We start from the raw sequence: 22864 nt of genomic DNA on the forward strand, positions 1-22864 counted from the left end.
CAACGCCACGTATGGGGATGCTCTCAGTGCTCATCATCCCAGCTCGATAAATTTGATCACATTCCTTGCCTCCCTCTACTTATACCCCTCGCATGTGCACAGTTTGTTCACCAATCCCAATCCCAATACATCTCATCTACATTGTAGATACATCAACAACGGATGCAAGAAATTTGTTGGGGCAGGGGAGGGGAGGGGGGTGGGGATCAAAGAAGACAACTCACAGATGGCCAAAAAAGTGGGAAGAAGTGATAGAAAAATATTTTTTCATTGATTATGCCACCATGCGCTGAATAATTGTCAATGACAAATAAATTATGTACAATTGCATATATTAGTGGAAAGAAGAATCTACATAAAAGGAGAAAGAGCAACTAACACTTCTCGATTAAAAAGTCCACTTGATGCGGTGATTCATCAAACACATCTATAATTGCATCCGTCGATATTCCAAAAATATCTCCTTTTCAATGTATGTTACAAAACAATCACTTAGCAATCCATCTTCCATTTTATTCTGAAGCCTTCTTTTCACAAGTTTCATTGCAGAAAAAGCACGTTCAGTGGTTGCGGTTGAGATCAGTAAACTAACAACAAGCCGAATAATTAAATCTGTTCATGAAAAATGAGTTAGTAATTTTAGCAAAGATTAAATCAACTCGTATAGTAGCAAAGAACAATATATACCTATCAATCAAGTGGTAACCATCATTTTCTCCGGTTTCTGCAAGTTGTTGACATAGCTCTGATATAGTTGTCAAATTTCTAAAACTTCGGGTATGTAAGTATATCATGCTCATAATGCTGCACTTGGCATCTCCGAATCTCACTTTCTTGCTGTTAAAAATCAGTGGGATACAATTTAGAGTATAGCTATCAATGTCAAATAAACTTACTGAGTTTTGGGGTCCAAGGAAGTGCACATTATGAGAAGCTTTGTTGCTTGTTTGTTGATCCACAACCAACCATGAAAATATCACACGCCGGTAGTGCGCCCTGCCACTAGTCAACCAGCAACACCTTTAGAAGTCACGCCTTTCTCCCACTGGTCGATTAAACCTTGGTTTCATACTGAGGGAAATCTTGCTGCTATGCTCATCACACCTTCCTCTTGGGGTTCCCCAACAGCGTGTCCGCATACATCGAGTACACGCCATCAAAGTGTAGCCCTATGAGCCCATATAGGTGATGTAATATGCAGTCGATGTTTGGATAAAACCATCAACAACATAGAAGATAAAAACTTGACCAAATACTCATTGCATACCGTATAAAATCATAGCCAGATCATCCTCATCCTAGCCGAGAGGTCTTTTCGGGGCAAGGTGGGCACTGCCCAGTGGAGAAACACGGGCTACCAAACACCCAAATTTGTATGAGGTTGGAATATCTGAGGTGACCCGAGCTACCAAATACACCCTCTGTGGTTGCTGAAGGAAGCATTGTATATGCGATGATTATAAAGTGTAGAACAATTGCTATTGCTACTGAAAACTACAAAAGGTTAAATTGATCCTTGTTGATGGTGGGCTGTGCTATCCAGTGTCGTTGGCAGCTTCTTACTTGGATACAAGATGCACAAGGATGTAAAAGTGGGACAAGTGTGTTGACTTTCATTTTAGATTCTCTACACTCAGTTTTTTATTCTTAATAAATCCAGATTTGATTGTCCCACTTATCCCACTTCTACGTACTAAAAATACATAAGCGTTTTGCTGTTGTTTGTAGTCACTCTTTTTTTTATCCTTGAACATATAAACCTTGACCATATGAACGTTGCAGTAAATTAGGTCGTGCGCATCGCTTTGATGCAAACGTCGAGCTTTGCTTCCCTTCTCAAAAATAAAACTTCATCTTGTCGTAAGTTTGATATCTCCACTAATATTAAAGCACAAGTGGATAACATCCAAATGACCAACGATGTATATCAACTTAAGTGGCACCCCCTAATAAACACAAACGATTGAGAGCAGTTATCCAGAGTGACATGATTAAGGAGAGAGAGAGAAGAGAGAGGTAGAGTGTAAGTGCATTGGACTTCTTAAACAAAAAACATAAAATGAGGTTTAAATGTTTAATTAACTCATATTGAGATTCCTATGAAATGAAGAGCATAGGAAAAATTCCTATGGATCAAATTTGGAATTTGGTGGCCCAAATCCTATGATCCAAAGGGCTTCCATAGGAAAAATTCCTATGGATCGAAATCTTCTAAAATTTATATGAAATTCCTCCAATCCACATAGGCCCTTAGTGGTTATGCACTGTGGCTTTTGTGAAGGAAGAGTCCTGATAGTTTTCTCAAAAATCCAATGATCTTGATTTGGATGCTCAATTTAACACTTTCAAAGGAAAAAATGACGATGTATAACCAAATGCACACATTGTTCTTAATGTGAAACTCAGTGGTATCGTCGAAGGAAGCTTTGTACATGTGATCATTATAAGTGTGGGACAATTGCTATTGCTACTCAAAACACACAAAACGTTAATTTGATCCTTGTTGAAGTTAGCCTCTTGACCCTTCTTCTATCAAACCAATACGTACGTCTTCTTGGAAAAATCTTTGTTGTAAGCTAGAGATACTATGATCACATATCTCCACAAATATTTAAAGCACGAGTTGACAACATCCAAATAACATGGCCAATGATGTCGTATCAAGTTAAGTGGTACCCCCCTAACAAATACAAAGATCCAGAAGGATTGTATATCCAGAGTCTGTTTCACAAAAAAAAAAATCCAGAGTCTGGATAGGGGCGTATAGTTGATCTATTGAACTGAATGTTTTGCTTTTGAAATCACTTGATAAAAAAGAGTGCATGATCATACGAAGGTGGCGCACAGGACCATCCAAGCTACTAGTGCTATGTACATACGCACGAAATACTGGTCTGAAGATAGGCCGATCATACGGCCGGCGCCAATCACGGCCGAACTTTGCTGTCGGGCTCGGGCAGCTCCACGGACGATGGCGGCGGGTGCTGCCGCCGTCGCGAGCTCCAACCTTGGCTGAACACCTCCTCGATCTCCTCGAGGGGCCTGCCTTGCGTCTCCGGGCAGCAGAAGTAGAAGAAGACGGCGGCGACGACGGCCAGCCCCGCGAAGAGGAAGAAGGCGCCGCCGATGGTGATGGCCTTGTAGAGCGTGACGAAAGTCATGGAAATGCCGGCGTTCATTATGCGGTTGATGGCGACGCCGACGCTTGCGCCCTGCGCGCGCAGCCGCAGCGGGTAAACCTCAGAGCTGTAGGCCCAGGTGATGGGCCCCACGCCGATGGAGAAGGAGGCGACGAAGGTGAAGACCGTGGTGATGGCGAGCGCGACGGCCCAGCGCGCGGCGTGATGCGGCGCCGAGCGCTCGATGACGGTGAGGCCCAGGCCGAGGCAGGAGAGCGAGGCGACGATGCCGGCCAGGCTGGAGAGGTAGAGCGGGCGTCGGCCGACGCGGTCGACGAGCAGGATGGCCGTCATGATGAAGACCGTCTTGGTGACGCCCACGCCGATGGTGGCCGCGAGGATCTCGTTGCGGGTGGCTATGCCGGCGGCCTTGAATATCCGCGGGCTGTAGAGCACCACGGCCTCGATACCCGACAGGTGCTGGAAGAAGTGGATGCCGAAGGCGGCCACGAGGATGCGACGCACGGTCGGCGTTGGATGCAGGAACATCTCCTTGAACACGCCTCTGCCGCCGCTGCCGGGCGCCGGGGCGTTGCCGTCGGCGTACCCAGCGGCGTTCTCGATGTCCGCGAGCCGGACGTCTGCCTCAGCGGCCGTGTTGCAGACCTTCCGGAGAACGAGAAGCGCCTCCTCCGGGCGGCCCTGCATGACTAGCCAGCGGGGTGACTCCGGCATGGCCAGGACGCCGATGGCGAGCACGGCACTGGGGAGCGCGCCGAGCCCCAGCATGGTGCGCCAGCCGTAGACCAGCGGCAGCTTGGCGAGGAAGTAGTTGGCGACGTAGCCGATGAGGATGCCGAAGCTGATGCAGATCTCGGGGAGCGAGGTGAGCGAGCCGCGGATCTCGGCCGACGCGATCTCGGCGGCGTAGACGGGCGCGATCATGAGGGCGTATCCCACGCCGACGCCGGCGACGCAGCGCCCTGTAAGTAGCGTGACGAAGTTGGGCGACAGGCCCATGAGGATCGAGCCGGCGAGGAAGATGCAGGCGGCCAGCGAGATGGTGCGGCGACGGCCGATCCAGTCGGAAACACGGCCAGCGGTGAGGGAGCCGACGAGCGCGCAGACGTTGAGGATGCCCGCCAGGACCTGCACCTGCGTGTCGTTGGTCTTGAGGTCCTCCTTGATGAACAGCATGGCGCCGCTCATCACGCCGGTGTCTGCATTCACAGTATCACACATCACACTTGGCTGGCCTGGCTGTTGATCAATTGGAGAGGATATATAGACATGCATGATTCTAATTACCGTATCCCATGAGGATGGAGATGATGGAGCCAATGATGGAGCAGGCCACTGCATACTTGTTCGTCCTCTCACTCCCATTCTTCCTCGGCTCCTCCTCTCCCATTGCTTGCTTGCTTCTCTTCAGCAAAACTACAAGCAAGCTTGTTAGTTTAGTCAGGAACTTAAAACTGGCAGCTGCTCCCTCTTATAGGCAGGCAGCCACTTTGTGCGTGAGTGCCAGTGGGCAGGTCATTCACACTTGACCTAAGGGAGCACGCATGCGCACACTACTGGCTACTGTAGCTAGGTCGCACACAAAAGAGTGAACGAAACAGCTACAACAATGTGTTTGGTGTTCGTGTCTCTTTTTCATTCTACTTCCATGGAACGGTGCAGGTTTGTTTCAGGACTCCGATAGTGGCAGTTGCAAGCTAGCACACACCTCCACTATCTTGATAATGAAATGCAACATGAATAGTGTCATAGAGTTAGAGACTTCAAAATTGAACTCCAACAAGTACAGGCTCTCCTTCATCGGAAGAGAGCGCGTTTGCTCCGTGCACGGGATCATTCAGTTTCATTTGTGTGCGAATTCGCTTGAGATTCCCGAAACTCGACGAAGCGGAACTAAAAGCATGATATATATTAGCTGAATCCAACGGCACAAACATGCCCGGGACGTCCCGTGTGCAGGACACAAATATTTCTCTTTAGGGAACAACATATATAGTTCAAACTAGAGAGCTTGCCATGTTTCCCTTTCGAAGAAGAGTCATAGATTCATAACATTTTTTCTCGAAAGAAAGAAAAAACTAGTCTGTATTTGCTATGTGCAATGCATACATCCAGCGAGTGTGACAGCTCACTCGATCGTGATATACTTGTACTCTCAAGCTCGTCGGCCGTAGCACAGTGGCTGTCCACACCCGTGTACCAATGTCAAAGCAGGCTGCCTTGTTTTCCTACTTCTTTTTATTTGCCCTATTGTATTCAGATGAGAACGAAATGGATTAGCAAACCAACGATTTTGTAATACATGTTGGCACCATATGACAATCCCTACAGCCAACGGATCAAAAAATGTGTAGGTTTTTCTACTCGGAACGTGCATGAGCATTGGAATGAAGATCGATGTGCTAGCTTGACAGTTTTTAAATCTTCATTTTGTTTGCTAGTATCCTGTTGGTTAGCGCGGCACTGATGTTTGACTCTTGTCATCTATGGAAGACTGAGACAGGGAGCAACAGCTACGTCAACAGTCGTTGTACACTTGCAGTGTTTTGCAGCTCAATCATCCCGCTAAGACAAATGAAATGAGTAGTGATTCAGTCTGCTGAGTGCCTGCGTGGCAATACCCTTATTTCGTCAATGCTGATCTTATCTGTTCGTCTATTCTTCGAGGGGTGTCCGCGTCGACAGTGATCGTGGTCGCCTCCTACGAAATCCACGTGAAACCCCCCTCAAAACTGATATCTAGTAGTGGTCAATGCATGCTTTCAACGCCTAGGATTTCAGTACTAACATGGTCCTCCATTCTCAATAGTATCGTGAGAGAGATTTGGTATGCCAATTTTTCCCTTTCGAAGATCACCGGCCTGATACAATAATTAAGGAGAAGATCTTGCCTATTTAAGTTAGTCTAACCTATCTAATTTGCAGAAAACAGGACGAAACCGATACGGGATCTCCCAAAGAATATACCCCTCTCATCATGATCATGGATTGCAGATGCGGGACTAGCGCGAATGACATGGAGTGAAGTGGATCAATGTGGTATGAAAACTAGAACACCGAGTAAAATAAAACAAGTGAGAAGTCTGAAACTCTGAACGGAACGTACCTGTCTTCTCTCCTGATCGAAGGCCAGCACCGACAAGGCCGATCAGTCCCTGAGTCCAGCGATTCAACAGGCAGCGAAACAAGAATTAACGAGGGCAGCAAGATTCGAGCGGCAGATTTACTCTGCTATTTATCTCTTTCTGTTGGTGTAGCTCGGTTTTTTCTTCCGTGATCCGAATGTTTAGTTTGATCTTATCCGTCAAGGAATTTGAGTTATCCACTGTCCGCGGTGTGCGCGGCCGTCAGACTCGCTCAACGATCTCGCAGATCCCACTTCTCATGCTCCCTGGTGTCACTCGTGGGCTCGTGGCTTATCGCCAGACCGCGGGGCGGAGATAAACCTGCATATTTCTTCAGTCACTAGGGAATCGTTTGTTGGTAGGGAAGACATGCCTCTCTTAGTAGTTCACGGTCATCTAGCTAAGACAATAAATACTCAGGATACATGCATTACTACCTCCAATTCAAGTAATAAGACACCCTCGTTTTACGTGCTTTTCATTTGACTAAAAATTACTTCACATCTATAAAGATTGTTTGTTTGAAATTAACATCATTAGAAAGTATTTTTCAATACGAATCCAACGATATTAATTACATATAATATAACCAAGATTTTGTTGCTCAATTTTATGGTCAAAGTTCGTCTTGGAATACGCGTGCGTCTTATTCTTTGAGACGGAAGTAGTATCTTTTATTGTCATTCCTTGCAATAAATGAGAATTATGTGGCTAAGTGAAGGCAAATCGTACAATGGGAAAAATAGTCTTCTCTTATTTCATAAGAGATCATCCCTTAGCTAAGGGAAGATAACTCTCTCTTTCTTCCTTCTTTCTCCTCCGTCTAAGCAACAATCATACGTGGCAGGCGTAAGGGAAGGGAAGGCTAACGTCACCTTATTGTACGTGCCCTTAGCTCGTGGCCCATTTAGTTCGCACCGGGGCATAAAATTTGATAGTTCAGATTCTTGGGCTCACCCCGCGTTGTGGCTAGCACGGGTTTTAAAGCATCCACAAGTCTACCCAGATGGATGGCCCGTTGTCGTGGAAAAGTGCACACGCTCGTGCAATCGTTGCATGTGTGGAGAAGCGCGGGAAATGCCTCAATTACTCCCATGCACACACTCCACTTCCATTCACCGAACCCCTCTCTCTCACGTCCCATCAACTGCCGCCTCCTCCCCCTCCACCCCTCTACCATTGGCTACCGCTACAAAGCTCTCTCCGTAGCGTTTCAACATGATCCCTAACTTTAACACCCTAGGTTTCTAGGATACGCGAGGGTTGATTTAGGATCTGTGTATTCATCTTAAAAAGTGGGGATTTTTTTCTTGAGGTTGAAAAATCAAAGTGATCGAGAACCTGATATGAGTCTTGATGAATTAGGGTTATCATCTCGATAAAAGGAAAAACATGGAGAAGAACATTAGGGTCATTTGAATGCAAAAACTAGAATTTGAATCTTATATTCAAATTTGAATTCAAATTATCCTATAACTCAAATATTAAAGTAATGAACTTGTACAATAAAGTAAATACATATTTTATTGATAACCAAGACATTACTTTGTCTTTACACATAAAATGAATCAAAAGAAGATTACAAATTTGAATACAATGAATAGTAAATCTAAACTAATTAAACTTAGACTAAAGAGTCCTCATTCTCAAGTCTTCAAAAAGAATTGTTAATGTTAAAATGTTGCCAACACCATAATGGTGAGAAATTTTAATGTATGAGCTTGACAATTAGACTCTAGGAATAATAGAATCTATGTTTGGAAAAAAGTAAACCAAATCAGAAAGAAATACAAGGAACCACGTTAACCAAGTAAATGATCAAGTGACACATGACCAACAACAGTAAGAGTAACACTATTTAGCATCCAATAATATTGAACCATAAAGATAGGTAGAGAAACCTGACAGCACCAGGAACACCATGAGAGTAAACAGGATGAAGGAAAAGATGCCAAGCTCATATGGAATTCAACAAAGGGCAAACATAGCAATGGAAAGGATCTTGACACTATCAGGCAAGATCATTACCAAATCATAAACTAATAAATCAGCAATGGACAAGTGAAGTATCAGTAACCATCAAAGAAGCTACACGCTTCAATAAAGTAAATTGTGACCATGGAATTGACCACGGTAACAAAAATAAATATCTTGAATAAAACAAACCATCCAAGAGTGCAAGCCAAGTTAACAGCCGAGCTCATCTTGAAGGGATGATGAACAAGTTAAGATTGAAACTTGAACACAATAGGGGCCCACATGGAAGCAGCCGAGTCATTACATTCAAGCATTAAGGTGTGAAGCCCAGGACATGAGTCAAAGGACTACAAATAGAGGCAGCCGACAGCTGAAACAAACCAAGACACATTCCATCTATATTTTGTCAGCAAAGAAACCAGAAAACATTCTTGAATTACTCAAGAACACAAGAACAAACATCTGAATCTAGGGAATATATTCTAAACATCATCAGACCAACCACAAGCCAAAATTGTTACTTAGCACTAGCAGGTGAAGCAGCTAGGAGGAGCAGGTTATCCACAAGAAGCACACTATTTCTCTACAAACAACATGTTGAACTCAACGGAATAAAAATAATGGCGTTGATGATGATCAAATGGATCATAAACCAGTATATGGAGCCATAACACTTCTTCAATGTGACGCCCCGAAACCGGTACCATGAGGATCCCATCGAATCCACCAAAATCTGCATGATATAGATTCTGAGACGCCCTCCGACACGACGTGCGCGATGGATCACACACGTGATGCCGGAGGAATTAACACGAGCGGTAACATTACAATAGGATTACAATAGAGCCCACAAGAAATAGATATATTACAACAATGACTCCAACGAGTTAAGATACAAATATACAATACAAAGATCCAAATCATACAGAAGATCGAATACGTCCGAGTACGGGCCAGATACAAATTGTACTAAGAGTCCTGAAGATAACCAGCGGCGTCCATAACCCTGCCCAGGCCAAGCCGGAAGGGTAACCTCATTAACGTCATCTTCATCGAACATGTCTTCAAACCTGCCCGGTTATGTCCCAAAGCAGCAATAAGTATGGGTTCGTACTTAACAAGACTTCAAGACGTATAAGCATTCGTCAACCAGTTGTCCTTTGTACTTGAGGCATGCAAGGGACTTAGAGGACGCAAAAGGAATATCATAGGCAATATGGTGGGGTTAAGCGGCAGCGCGCATGCACTAAAAACCTATAGAGACACTCTACAACAGTCGTCTATCAAAGAAGGTGAGAGAGCACATAAACTAACAATTCTATACACTACAAATATAACACAACTGATGTGTTCCCCCCTCGCAAGGAAGTACTTACAAGGGCACTCACATGGTTGACAAGTTTTAACCAGTTATTATTTAAGTTGTTCTATCCTACTATGCAAGTTATTAGTATTGAAACAACAGGTGTAAGTTGTCTACGGTCGAGTCATACAGCTCCAAGTCGTCCATAACCGCGGACATGGCTTATCGATAAGATTGTAACCCTGCAGAGGTGCCCAAATGTGCCCACACGCACACTCGACCCACTTACGACAGGTGGATATTACGACTCACACTCTTCTTCACTACAACAATATCCATGAAGCCATCTAACTAAGTTGACCCGCGTCGAAGTCCGACCGAATCTCCGAAACGGACTTAGCTATTTGCGCCTGCGGCTTCCGAGGGTCAGAACACACACTGGGGCGAATGACCCGCTTCAACATCGATGAACGAACGTACCTCATCCTATACATGCATACCAAAAACAAGGGATACAAGGCACCCAGGGGTTTCCCAAAGTAAATAAGTAACAAGATGGCATGCACACAATAACCAAAGCAAAACATATAAACTAGTTGTGGCCACTGGAAAAAGCTGTAGATTCCGGCAGTGGTCGATGGGAGACCCATAGGCATACCCACTTGTGGTTAGATCGCCCAGTCTCAGAACAGATAACAAGAACTTGGGGTCGTAGGTTTTAAAGAAACACAAGTGAGCCATCATAAACCGATCAGCTAACTCACAGATGCCTCCGCTAACAACTATTAACAAGTAGCCATGATACCCTCAACAGATATATCCATAAACCATGTGTCATGATTCCCCAACAGATAACCTGATAAGATAACGATAACAGTAACGAGATAAAACAGCACTAGCATGCACTACGACTCGCAAGGCAGACCCGATAACCAAACAACAGCTGTAGGAGGTTGGTGGAGGCAATATAGATTGCTTGAGGTAACAAGTGGAAGGGACACGTGAGGAAAACTCAACTCAAGGATAGCATAAGGGAGAAGGCAAAATAAAATAGGTGAGCGACTCCTGCAGAGACATGAGTTTAAGAAATGCTTGCTGTTAGAGCTTGCTGAGGAACATCCGGAGAACTCGTCTATCTCGCAACACCACTTCACGATCCTATCCGGGAAGAAGCAAATGCTGGAACACACAACGTATGCAATTCTTACTACTACGGATAAAGAACCGGCATGATGAAGATGGTATGCATGGCATGGCAGCGATGGTGCAATGCAACTTATCAATATTAACCAGAGTCGGAACCCCGGACAAGCAAATTAGGTTGGAGTTGCATTTCTACCGCCAAATTTAAGGGTGGATTAGCATGGCACAATATGGAAGGGATGAGATACATCAATATTAAATGGAGCGGGGAAAACCCTAGTTGGAAATCCGAAATACTCCGCATATATGTGAGGTGAATTGCACAAACTATCACGCCATGACATGATGCAAGATGCAAACAAGAATATGGATGGCATATTCATGTTCAGTGCATTTTATCAAAATTCATATATAACACTTTTTATTTTGAATTGACAATTAAAAGTTATTAACATAACATTTTTTATTATTTAAAATAGAAAAAGATTGTATTTTAAATAGAAAAGGACCCGAAAACAATTTCAGGCCAGGGAAAGACCCCGGGTTTGTTTACAGAAGTTACAGGGGGTTTCATGCAAAGGATCACAGGCAGGGACTCCCGATTGATACAGGAAAAGGTAAGGGGGCTGGATGCAAAAGATTAGATCCAGATGCGGTTGGGACTTTTTCTCACCGAGTGGGTGCTAGCCCGAAGGCGCTGACAGATGGGCCCGATGGCCACGCTGGCTGCCACCGTGGCGAACCTTGCACGCATGCACTCAAGGCGTTTGTAACACCCCAAAATTTCAAAACAAAGAAGAATCAATTCCCCTTTCCCAAAATTTGGAGCCAACAAAAAAAACTTGAATTGAATTGCTTTGTGTACATAGTAATTCATGCATGTATGTGGTGATCTTTACCATGATTATTTGTTTAAAGTGTTAAACATGTTTTAAACCCTAAACCCTACCCCTTTGTAAAATCAAAGGGGGACAAGCAAAAGAAAAATAAAATAAGAGGTGAAGCATATGTGAGCTTATGGCCATCTTTGCAAATAATGGCCTATGCCATAATTGCTTTACCTAAATGGTTGAAACCCTTAACAAACCTAACATAACACTCAACTAACCCAAAACAATGGCATTTGGTCAAAGAAAATCATAACAAAACAAAAGAAAATGAAAAACCCTAGGACATGTGATAATGGTCACTTGTGACAATTTTAACATGATGCCCACTTTGAACCCTTGTGGTTATTATTTTCTAAACCAAACCTTCTCATCTTTTTGCACAGATCTATAGTACACATAAAAGTGAACAACTTGGTGTTAACCAACCTTACTGATTGAAATTCAAATGAATTTAAAAAACAGCCAAAGTGGCAACTTTGAAACAGATTATAGATCAACCCAAATTTGATTTGACCAAACCAACTCTAATTTTCAAACCAAGGACATCAAGAGCTGCCAAACTTTATTTGATTCACACCCATAAAAGAGTTTGGCAAAAATTCAAATTCAAATCTCTTTCGGCCATTTCATTAAACACTTGGTGTGCAACATTTGACTTTGAGCATACATCACAATATCCAATGGATTTTTTCCTAAACCCTAGCCCCAATTATCACCCACAGTGTCCTATGTCCTCCCTTGATCTCACCATGTCTTTGCCAACCCTGTGCCTTTGCTCATTTGACCATGACATGGCCATGCCAACCCCTTCTTGCCACTCACCATGCTCCCCATGTCACTCTCCCTCTCTGGTCCCTCTCACCTTGTCAAATAGCTTCCCCTCACTCCCAAAAACCTGTCAGTGCACGCCCCTGGCCAAGAGAGACCCTGCATTGCCCAGACCAGACGGTGCCCATGCTAGCCCAGGCACGCCAGAGCGTGCACGGCCATGCACACGGGCACGACAGTGCACGACATCGCCCCGTCGCCTCCGACCTGCCCTCGCCCTCTCCTCTCTCCCACACGCTCACTAGGACACCAGGAAGCTCCTAGACATGACTACTTGCACCAGAGCGCCCTGTAGCTCCCGTCACTATCGACGACCTCCGCCGGACCCGTGATAGACACTGACATCGCCCGCACGCTCCCGTCCCCCTCCTGCTGCGCCATGATGCTCACAAGGACTGCCAGATGACGCAACATCGTCCTCGCCCCTCGCTCACATCCCTCCGCCGTTGTAGCACCGTCGACGCCGACGACCTGCCCGTGACGCGTTGCCCCCTCTCGCTCGCTATAAAAGGAGCACGCCCCGACCTTTCTTGAGCACACCACTTAACTCCCCTCTCCTCCCTCAGCACTCTAGCACACTCGCCCCGCCACATTACCCTCTCCCTCACCAGAATTTCACTGAAGTTTGCCGCGACAGTAGCCAGAAGGAGGCGACGATTCCGACCACCTCCGCCGCTCCCTTGACCCTCGCTGGACTCGCCGTCGTCTTCCACGCCAACTGCCCACCTCGCCGAGCCACGCCGGAGCGCCGGTAAGCCTCCGACCCCCTAGGTTCACCGCGGCCAGGGTTCGATCTCGTCGTCGAGGATGACGAGCCTCGGCCGTCGATCCTCTTTCTAATCCTACGGCCATCGTTAAAACATACCGATTCGGGTTTGATTAGTCGCTGATGAGGGGGCCCGCTATCAGGCTGCCCGCCCGCGCGTGCGAGATGCACTGCTGGGCTAGCCCGTTTCTTTTTCCTCTCTGACCCGTTTTTGTTTCCCGCCGAAGCCCACAGTTTGAATTCTGTTTTTTCGTTTAAATCAAATTTTGAATACTGATGCTATGTTTGAAATTGAATAAAATCAAATCTACAAATCCAATTTGGGTGATTCCAATTTGTGTGAAAGTAGATGAAAAGATCTAGCCAACCCTATTGGTCTCAACCCTTGATTCACTATAGAACACTCGCAATAAAAATAGCAAGGTAGTACCTTTTCAAAATTCAATGAATTATTAAAACTCAACCATAATGAATTTTGAGGTGATTCCAATTCTCATAATTCACATTTAAAAAACTCTATTTGATTATGCAAAAATAGGACATAGTTGTTTCATATGATCATGGGCTAGATTCAAATAGTGGCTATGTGGCCATTGATGTCTACACACGCTTCTATTCCTGTAGATAGTGTTGGACCTCCAAGAGCAGAGGTTTGTAGAACAGCAGCAAGTTTCCCTTAAGTGAATCACCCAAGGTTTATCAAATTCAGGGAGGTAGAGGTCAAAGATATCCCTCTCAAGCAACCCTGCAATCACGATACAAGAAGTCTCTTGTGTCCCCAACACACCTAATACACTTGTCAGATGTATAGGTGCACTAGTTCGGCGAAGAGATAGTGAAATACAAGTGATATGGATGAATATGAGTGGTAATAGCAATCCGAGATAAATATGGCAGCAAGCAAACATGTAACAGAACTTGTTGGAAACGGTGTTTCAATGCTTAGAAACAAGGCCTAGGGATCATACTTTCACTAGTGGACACTCTCAACATTGATCACATAACTGAATAGATAAATGCTACTTTCTCTACACTCTCTTGTTGGATAACAAACACCATTCATTGTGTAGGGCTACAAGAGCTCCCTCAAGCCGGAGTAAACAAGCGCCACAACATTCGGAGTTCATATTTAAGTAACCTCTAGAGTGCATAATAGATCATTGCAATTATACCGAGTACTAACATAGCATGCACACTGTCACCATCAGGCTATGAAAGGGGGAATAGATCGCATCAATACTATCATAGTAATAGTTAACTCCACAATCTACAAGAGATTACAATCATAACCTATGCCAAGTACTACATGATGCACACACTGTCAACATTACATCATGGAGGAGGAATAGAGTACTTTAATAACATCACTAGAGTAGCACATAGATTAATAGTGATACAAAGCTCATCATATGAATCTCAATCATGTAAGGCAGCTCATGAGATCATTGTATTGAAGTACATGGGAGAGAGATGAACCACATAGCTACCGGTATAGCCCTTAGCCTCGAGGGAGAACTACTCCCTCCTCATCATAGGAGACAACAACGGTGATGAAGATGGCGGTGGTGTCGATGGAGATGCCTTCCGGGGGCAATTCCCCGTCCCGGCGGCGTGCCGGAACAGAGACTTCTGCCCCCCGAATCTTGGCTTCGCGATGGCGGCGGCTCTGGAACTTTTCTCATATCGTGGCTTATTGGTATCAAAGTTTTAGGTCACCAGGGCTTAAATAGGCGAAGAGGCGGAGTCGGAAGGGTCCTGGGGGGCCCACACAGTAGGGGGCGCGCCCCCCCTTGGCCGCGCCGCCTTGTGGGGTGGGGGCCCCCTGGCTCCCCTCTGGCCCCTCTTCGGTGCTCTGGAAGCTTCCGGGAAAAATAAGATACTGGGCGTTGATTTCGTCCAATTCCGAGAATATTTCCTTTGTAGGATTTCTGAAACCAAAAATAGCAGAATACAGGAACTGACACTTCGGCATCTCGTTAATAGGTTAGTTCCGGAAAATGCATCAAAACGATATAAAGTGTGAATAAAACATGTAGGTATTGTCATAAAACAAGCATGTAACATCAGAAATTATAGATACGTTGGAGACGTATCAGCATCCCCAAGCTTAGTTCCTACTCGCCCTCGAGTAGGTAAACGATAACAAGGATAATTTCTGAAGTGACATGCTACCAACATAATCTTGATCCAATAATGATGTAAAGCATATGAACTGAGATCAAATCACTCAAAGCAAATGTCTATATTGATATAAGAGATGATGATGCAAGAGTTAAACAAGCTAGAAGTTTTCATGAACTATTGCTTCAAAGACATGAAACCGTACAAAGTTCATTAAAGATGTGTTAAGTATTCAGCGTAGAAGTTCTATCCTTCATTCCAAGCATCAAGTAAATTTTCACAACATAAGAAGGATTCAGTCAAGTAAACATAAACATGAACGTCATGAATCAACTGTTTTGAAGTCTACTCAACCGGTGAGCGCAAGCATTTGGCATTGGCACCAGGATGTTATGGCATAAAGAACGTTAATGGGGGTTTGGAAGGCCAAATGGAAGAAAATCTTACAAAGCTATAATTGATCATTAGACAAGAGGAAGTCTTATGATCGAAGATATGCAAGGAGTAGTGATTGCCATGCAACGGATGCACATAGAGCTATATGTGTATGAAAGCTCTCCAATGGAACTAGTGGGGGTGCATCCAACTTGGTTGCTCACGAAGACCTAGAGCACTTTTGAGGAAGCTCATCACTGGAATATACAACCCAAGTTCTATAGTGTAAATTCCCCACATAGTTATACTAGTAAAACATGAAAACTCTCTCATATGGAGTGTAGGTGCTAAAAATGAGCACAAATGATGACTATGAATACTGCAGGTGCTAAAACATGAGCACAAGTGTGGATAAAAGATAGTGATGTTGCCCCATTTTTCTTTCTTTCTTCTTTCCCTTTTTTTATTTTTCTTTTTTCTATTTTTTTCTTTTTATGTTTCTCTTTTTGATGGCCTCCATGGCTCTTTTCACTTTTAGGGGCAACATCCTAATATGACAACACACTTTTTGGTACAAATAACTCATAATGAATAAAACATGATGTATAAAACTGTATGCCTCTGCCAGTGTAGCAGGATGTGCAATGATCTAGCGTAACATGGGTAACCACACATCAGCTGTATAGAATCATGCAAAGCAATATATAAATAATGAATGACAACAAGTCATGTAATGTAAAATGGAAGTTGCATGGAAATATATCTCGGAACAGCTATAGAAATGCTGTGGTAGGTAGGTATGGTGGCTGTTTTGAGGATGATGTATGGACTTATGTGTAGGAGAACAAGAGAAAGTCCTCCCACGGGTTTGGATGTACTGGCGAAGTATGCACAATTGTCAATGTGAGCAAAAGGCAATGCACAGTACCGAAGAGGCTAGCAAATTTGGATGGTGGAAGTGCCAAAAACCGTAGCTTAACATTAGTCAAAAAGAACTCACAAGCTTATTGCAAACAACTAGCAGGCTCATCATTAAGAGCATGATTAAAATTCACTCCAAGGAGGGCCGTTCAAGGTGGCACAAGTACCCCGCTAGCTCCGTCGACCTTCAGCACAACTTAGTTATTACGATGAACTCTTAGACATGGAAAGCTATCAAGTCCAACTACACCATCAACCATTTAAGTAGAGTTTGTAGTACGGCACAAGCTTAAAGACAACAATCCACTACTAATTTTAACTTATTTATCCAGCAAGCTTTACCATCTAAATACCTCAAAACGCTTGCAAAGAATCAGGTTATCAAAGCTCAATGATCTACAAGATTATACAAGTATTTCATTATACCACTACCACATGCAACATTTTCTGAACCAACCAAATAACAATGAACGAAGCAGTTTCAACCTTTGCCATGAACATTAAAAGTAAAGCTAAGAACACCAGTGTTCATATGAACGAGCGGAGCGTGTCTCTCTCCCACACAAGCATGATAGGATCAGATTTTATTCAAACACAAAACAAAAACAAAAACATACAGATGCTCCAAGTAAAGCACATAAGATGTGAGGGAATAAAAATATAGTTTCACTAGAGGTGACCTGATAAGTTGTTGATGAAGAAGGGGATGCCTTGAGCATCCCCAAGCTTAGATGCTTGAGTCTTCTTGAAATATGCAGGGATGAACCACGGGGGCATCCCCAAGCTTAGACTTTTCACTCTTCTTGATCATATTGTATCATCCTGCTCTCTTGACCCTTGAAAACTTCCTCCACACCAAACTCAAAACAAACTCATTAGAGGGTTAGTGCATAATCAAAAATTCACATGTTCAGAGGTGACACAATCATTCTTAACACTTCTGGACATTGCACAAAGCTACTGGAAGTTAATGGAACAAAGAAATCCATTCAACATAGCAAAAGAGGCAATGCGAAATAAAAGGCAGAATCTATCAAAACAGAACAGCCCGTAAAGACGAATTTTTCTGGGGCACTTAACTTGCTCAGATGAAAATTCTCAAATTGAATGAAAGTTGCGTACATATCTGAGGATCACGCACGTAAATTGGCTGATTTTTCTGAGTTACCTACAGAGAAGCCTGCCCAAATTCGTGATAGCAAGAAATCTGTTTCTGCGCAATAATCCAAATCTAGTATCAACCTTGCTATCAAAGACTTTACTTGGCACAACAATGCAATAAAATAAAGATAAGGAGAGGTTGATACAGTAGTAACAACTTCCAAGACACAACAAAACAGTAGCAAAATAAAAATATGGGTTATCTCCCAAGAAGTGCTTTCTTTATAGCCATTAAGATGGGCTCAACAATTTTAATGATGCACTCGTAAGGATGAGAGTTGAAGCAAAGAGAGCATCAAAAAGCAAATATGAAACAAATTTAAGCCTAACCCGCTTCCTATGAAAATGAATCTTGTAAATAAACAAATTCATGAAGAACAAAGTGACAAGCATAGGAAGATAAAACACAAGTAACTTCAAAATTTTCAGCATATAGAGAGGTGTTTTAGTAACATGAAAATTTCTACAACCATATTTTCCTCTCTCATAATAATTTTCAGTAGCATCATGAACAAACTCAACAATATAACTATCACATAAAGCATTCTTATCATGGGCTACATGCATAAAATTATTACTCTCCACATAAGCATAGTCATTACTATTAATTGTAGTGGGAGAAAATTCAATAAAATAGCTATCATTGTTATTCTCATCACCATAATCATCATATATAGGAGGCATATTGTCATCATAATTAATTTTCTCCTCAATAGTAGGTGGAATGAAAATATGATAGTCATCATTGCAATCATCATATATAGGAGGTAAAGAATCATCAAAGTAAATTTTCTCCTCCATGCTTGGGGGACTAAAAATATCATGCTCATCAAAACCAGCTTCCCCAAGCTTAGAACTTTCCATAGCATTAGCAACAATGGTATTCAAAGAGTTCATACTAATATCATTGCTACTAGCATGAAAATAAGGTTCAATCGGATTTTTAATTTTCGCATCAAACAATCCATGTCTTAACTCAGGAAATAGATTAAAAATCTCACTGTTATTTTCCATTATGCCTAACTAGTGAAAAACAAGAAACAAAAAGATGCCATTGCAGGATCTAAAGGAAATAGCTTCAAGCACTCACACACCGGCAACAGTGCTAGGAAATAGCTTAGTAGTCGGAGGATGTGAATACCTTTTACCTTACCTCCCCGGCAACGGCGCCAGAAAATAGCTTGATGTCTATGCACGCTTCTATTCCTGTAGACAGTGTTGGGCCTCCAACAGCAGAGGTTTGTAGAACAGCAGCAAGTTTCCCTTAAGTGAATCACCCAAGGTTTATCGAACTCAGGGAGCTAGAGGTCAAAGATATCCCTCTCAAGCAACCCCGCAATCATGATACAAGAAGTCTCTTGTGTCCCCAACACACCTAATACACTTGTCAGATGTATAGGTGCACTAGTTCGGCGAAGAGATAGTGAAATACAAGTGATATGGATGAATATGAGTGGTAATAGCAATCTGAGATAAAGATGGCAGCAAGCAAACATGTAACAAAACTTGTTGGAAACGGTGTTTCAATGCTTAGAAACAAGGCCTAGGGATCATACTTTCACTAGTGGACACTCTCAACATTGATCACATAACTGAATAGATAAATGCTACTTTCTCTACACTCTCCTGTTGGATAACAAACACCATTCATTGTGTAGGGCTACAAGAGCTCCCTCAAGCCGGAGTAAACAAGCGCCACAACATTCGGAGTTCATATTTAAGTAACCTCTAGAGTGCATAATAGATCATTGCAATTATACCGAGTACTAACATAGCATGCACACTGTCACCATCAGGCTATGAAAGGGGGAATAGATCGCATCAATACTATCATAGTAATAGTTAACTCCATATTCTACAAGAGATTACAATCATAACCTATGTCAAGTACTACATGATGCACACACTATCAACATTACATCAAGGAGGAGGAATAGAGTACTTTAATAACATCACTAGCGTAGCACATAGATTAATAGTGATACAAAGCTCATCATATGAATCTCAATCATGTAAGGCAGCTCATGAGATCATTGTATTGAAGTACATGGGAGAGAGAGATGAACCACATAGCTACCGGTACAGCCCTTAGCCTGAGGGAGAACTACTCCCTCCTCATCATAGGAGATAGCAGCGGTGATGAAGATGGCGGTGGTGTCGATGGAGATGCCTTACGGGGGCAATTCCCCGTCCCAGCGGCGTGCCGAAACAGAGACTTCTGTCCCCCGAATCTTGGCTTCGCGATGGCGGCGGCTCTGGAACTTTTCTCGTATCTTGGCTTATTTGTATCGAAGTTTTAGGTCACCAGGGCTTAAATAGGCGAAGAGGCGGAGTCGGAAGGGTCCTGGGGGGCCCACACAGTAGGGGCACGCCCCCCTTGGCCGCGCCACCTTGTGGGGTGGGGCCCCCTGGCTCCCCTCTAGCCCCTCTTCGGTGCTCTGGAAGCTTCCGGGAAAAATAAGATACTGGGCGTTGATTTCGTCCAATTCCGAGAATATTTCCTTTGTAGGATTTCTGAAACCAAAAACAGCAGAAAACAGGAACTGGCACTTCGGCATCTCGTTAATAGGTTAGTTCCGGAAAATGCATCAAAACGATATAAAGTGTGAATAAAACATGTAGGTATTGTCATAAAACAAGCATGTAACATCAGAAATTATAGATACGTTGGAGACGTATCAGCCATTTCTAGCTCATTTCAATTATTTCGAAACTAGTATTTCAAACCTATGAGGTATAGCCTCCCTTTTAAATCACTTTTCTAAGTAATTCAATATGAGGTGATGACATTAGTCTTCATGACCCCATATGTTATTACTTGAGAATATTAAATCTTTTCCAAAGTAGTATTTAAATTGTATGAGATGTAGTATCTCATTTAAATCATTTTCCCAAATGGATAAATATGAAGTGGTGACTTTGGTCAACCTGATCTCATACTTTATTATTTGAGGAAATTAAATCTTAGTAATGTTCAAATGAGAGGAAATTACTTTCAAAGGAAATAGATGGAAACCTTAGTAGGTATTAAATCTTACTATTTGTTTTTCAATGAGAGGAAATTATTTTTCCTAAAAGAGCACAAAGCCAACCACAATGTTAAAAGTGGTGTGATGCTAGATCCTCTTGGGTGAAACATTTGAGTGTTAAGTCTAGTACTTAAGTATTGTTTGGTGATTGTTACCTCGTATCCGTTTATAGATGCTAGTACTGAAGGCTACGAGGAGGAGGAGGTGTTCTACGAAGAAGAGGAGGAACACTTTGACCACTATACCACTCAAGGAAAGCTATTACCAATACAAGATATTACCATTAGCAAGCTCTACTAATGCCAAGATACTAGTGCAAGATACCATGGCACTAGTATTGTTTTTTAAATTTTATTCTTCCAAGTCCAAGTTTTTTTATCTTGCAAGATTTTACTTTGGTTACCAAGGTTTACTTGTTATAGTTAATTTGTGTCTAAGTGTAGAGTACCACATGAGCTTCAAACTTAGCCTAGAGAGCTAAAATGTAGTTAGCACCCCTCATGATTAGTTGCTAGTGCTAAAACTAAAATTGACTACTCTAGATGGGAACTTGTGAATCAAATGACTTTGAAAACCTTGGAATGATGAGTCATTCTATTGAAAGTGTTGAAGGTGATATGACTTTTGAAAGACATGGTGAATTTGATAAAAACTGATGGTTGGGTTCAGATGCGATACCATTCCAATTTTAGAGTACCCCCACAATACCTGATTATGGGTAAGGCTTTAGCTAGAAATTTATATATCTTAGTATGGGTTCCCTCTGAACAAGCGTCATAGAGGTAATGCTGATGCTGCCTCCGTTGAAAGTGAAATGACGTGAAAAGAGTTGAATGTCCTACCCAAGCCCTATGCAGTTCCTAGGATGGCAGTTTGACATCCCTAGGAGGCCAAGCTCATAGGGGAGGTGCCTATACTAGAGTATGTAAGTGAAAGGTTAATGGTTGATGATCCACATACTGAGTTATGATGATTCAGGGCTATCCCTGACGGATGTAATCAAAAGTTGTGGCACAAGAGTACGACCTCTACAGAGTGTTAAACTATTCTAATAGCCGCGTCCGCGGTCATGGACAGTTGGATGGCCATACTGTTCCGTTGTCAGATGTTTTCTAAAAATGAATGTTGACTTGAAAGGTGAACTTGACTGATCACAACAGAGTTGTGGGAATGACACTAATGTTTCCACTTGAGTATGTCTAGGTAAATAAAGTGTCTTGACTAGTAAGTGCTTATGAAATAAAATTGGCTTTGTGCAAATGAACCTAGAGCTTAGAACCATACTTAGAGTTGTTAGTACTCATGTTAGTATAGTTTGCAAGTACTTTAAAGTACTCATGGCTTTGTCCCTGGCTATTCGAATGGCCAGACTATGAAGAGGAGAACCAGTACCAGGATGGTGGACAGCAGGATGTCTACGATAACTAGGACTACCTCCTGACGTCAAGCGTTTCCTGTGGAACAGATGGACCGCTACTACGTTTCTTCCGCTATGTATTATGTATTTGATCTTTAGATCAATTGTTGTGTTAAGACTGGATCATGTGATCCTTTGATGTAAGACAATTATGGTTTGTAATGAATGATGTGCTGTGATATGAACTTATTATGTCTCGCAAAAATAATCTTCCTGGGATTGCGATTTACGGCATAATAGGCATCTGGAATTAAAAATGCGGGTGTTGACAAGTTGGTATCAGAGCCATTGCTTGACCTTAGGAGACCCTTGTTAGAATGGACGTCTGAAAAACTTAGTTTCAAAACAAATGAAGTGAATATTTATGAAAACTTATTCTCACTCTTATCCTTGAGATCTTTTCAAAAAGAGAAATCCATGCTCTACTTTTCCTTGAAATTCTACATAAAATTTGGCACACTTGCCCACTTCACTAACTTACTCATCCTAAATGGTTCACATATGGAGTACAACTATGAGTTCTATCAGCTTGGCCATGGAGGAGACCTAATGTTCGAGAAGGATTTGGAGCAGCTAGTTGAATATCTAGGACGCCCGTATCCCGAGTTCTTTGGAGTACCACTCAATAATCAGTCAGGAGGACAACCTTAGTGGGAAGTTACTGCAGA

The 22864-nt window shown here is 42.9% G+C and overlaps 1 protein-coding gene across 2 annotated transcripts; it reads right to left on the reverse strand.

Moving 5' to 3' along the window:
- Positions 1-2750: 2750 nt before the first annotated feature.
- LOC127314686 (probable polyol transporter 6) lies at positions 2751-6402 on the reverse strand. 2 transcript variants are annotated; one of them, XM_051345198.2, is made up of 3 exons: positions 6247-6402; positions 4428-4556; positions 2751-4339 (listed from the first exon to the last, which is right to left on the reverse strand). In XM_051345198.2, the coding sequence occupies exons 2-3, from the start codon at positions 4528-4530 to the stop codon at positions 2928-2930; spliced, it is 1515 nt and encodes a 504-aa protein (XP_051201158.1). In that variant the 5' UTR covers positions 4531-4556; positions 6247-6402; the 3' UTR covers positions 2751-2927. The 2 variants fall into 2 exon arrangements, with proteins under 2 accessions (XP_051201158.1, XP_051201157.1); XM_051345197.2 differs by lacking the exon at positions 6247-6402 and having other exon boundaries at positions 4428-4777.
- Positions 6403-22864: the final 16462 nt, after the last annotated feature.

This window comes from Lolium perenne, chromosome 7, assembly GCF_019359855.2.
Source record: "Lolium perenne isolate Kyuss_39 chromosome 7, Kyuss_2.0, whole genome shotgun sequence".
Taxonomy (NCBI): domain Eukaryota; kingdom Viridiplantae; phylum Streptophyta; class Magnoliopsida; order Poales; family Poaceae; genus Lolium; species Lolium perenne.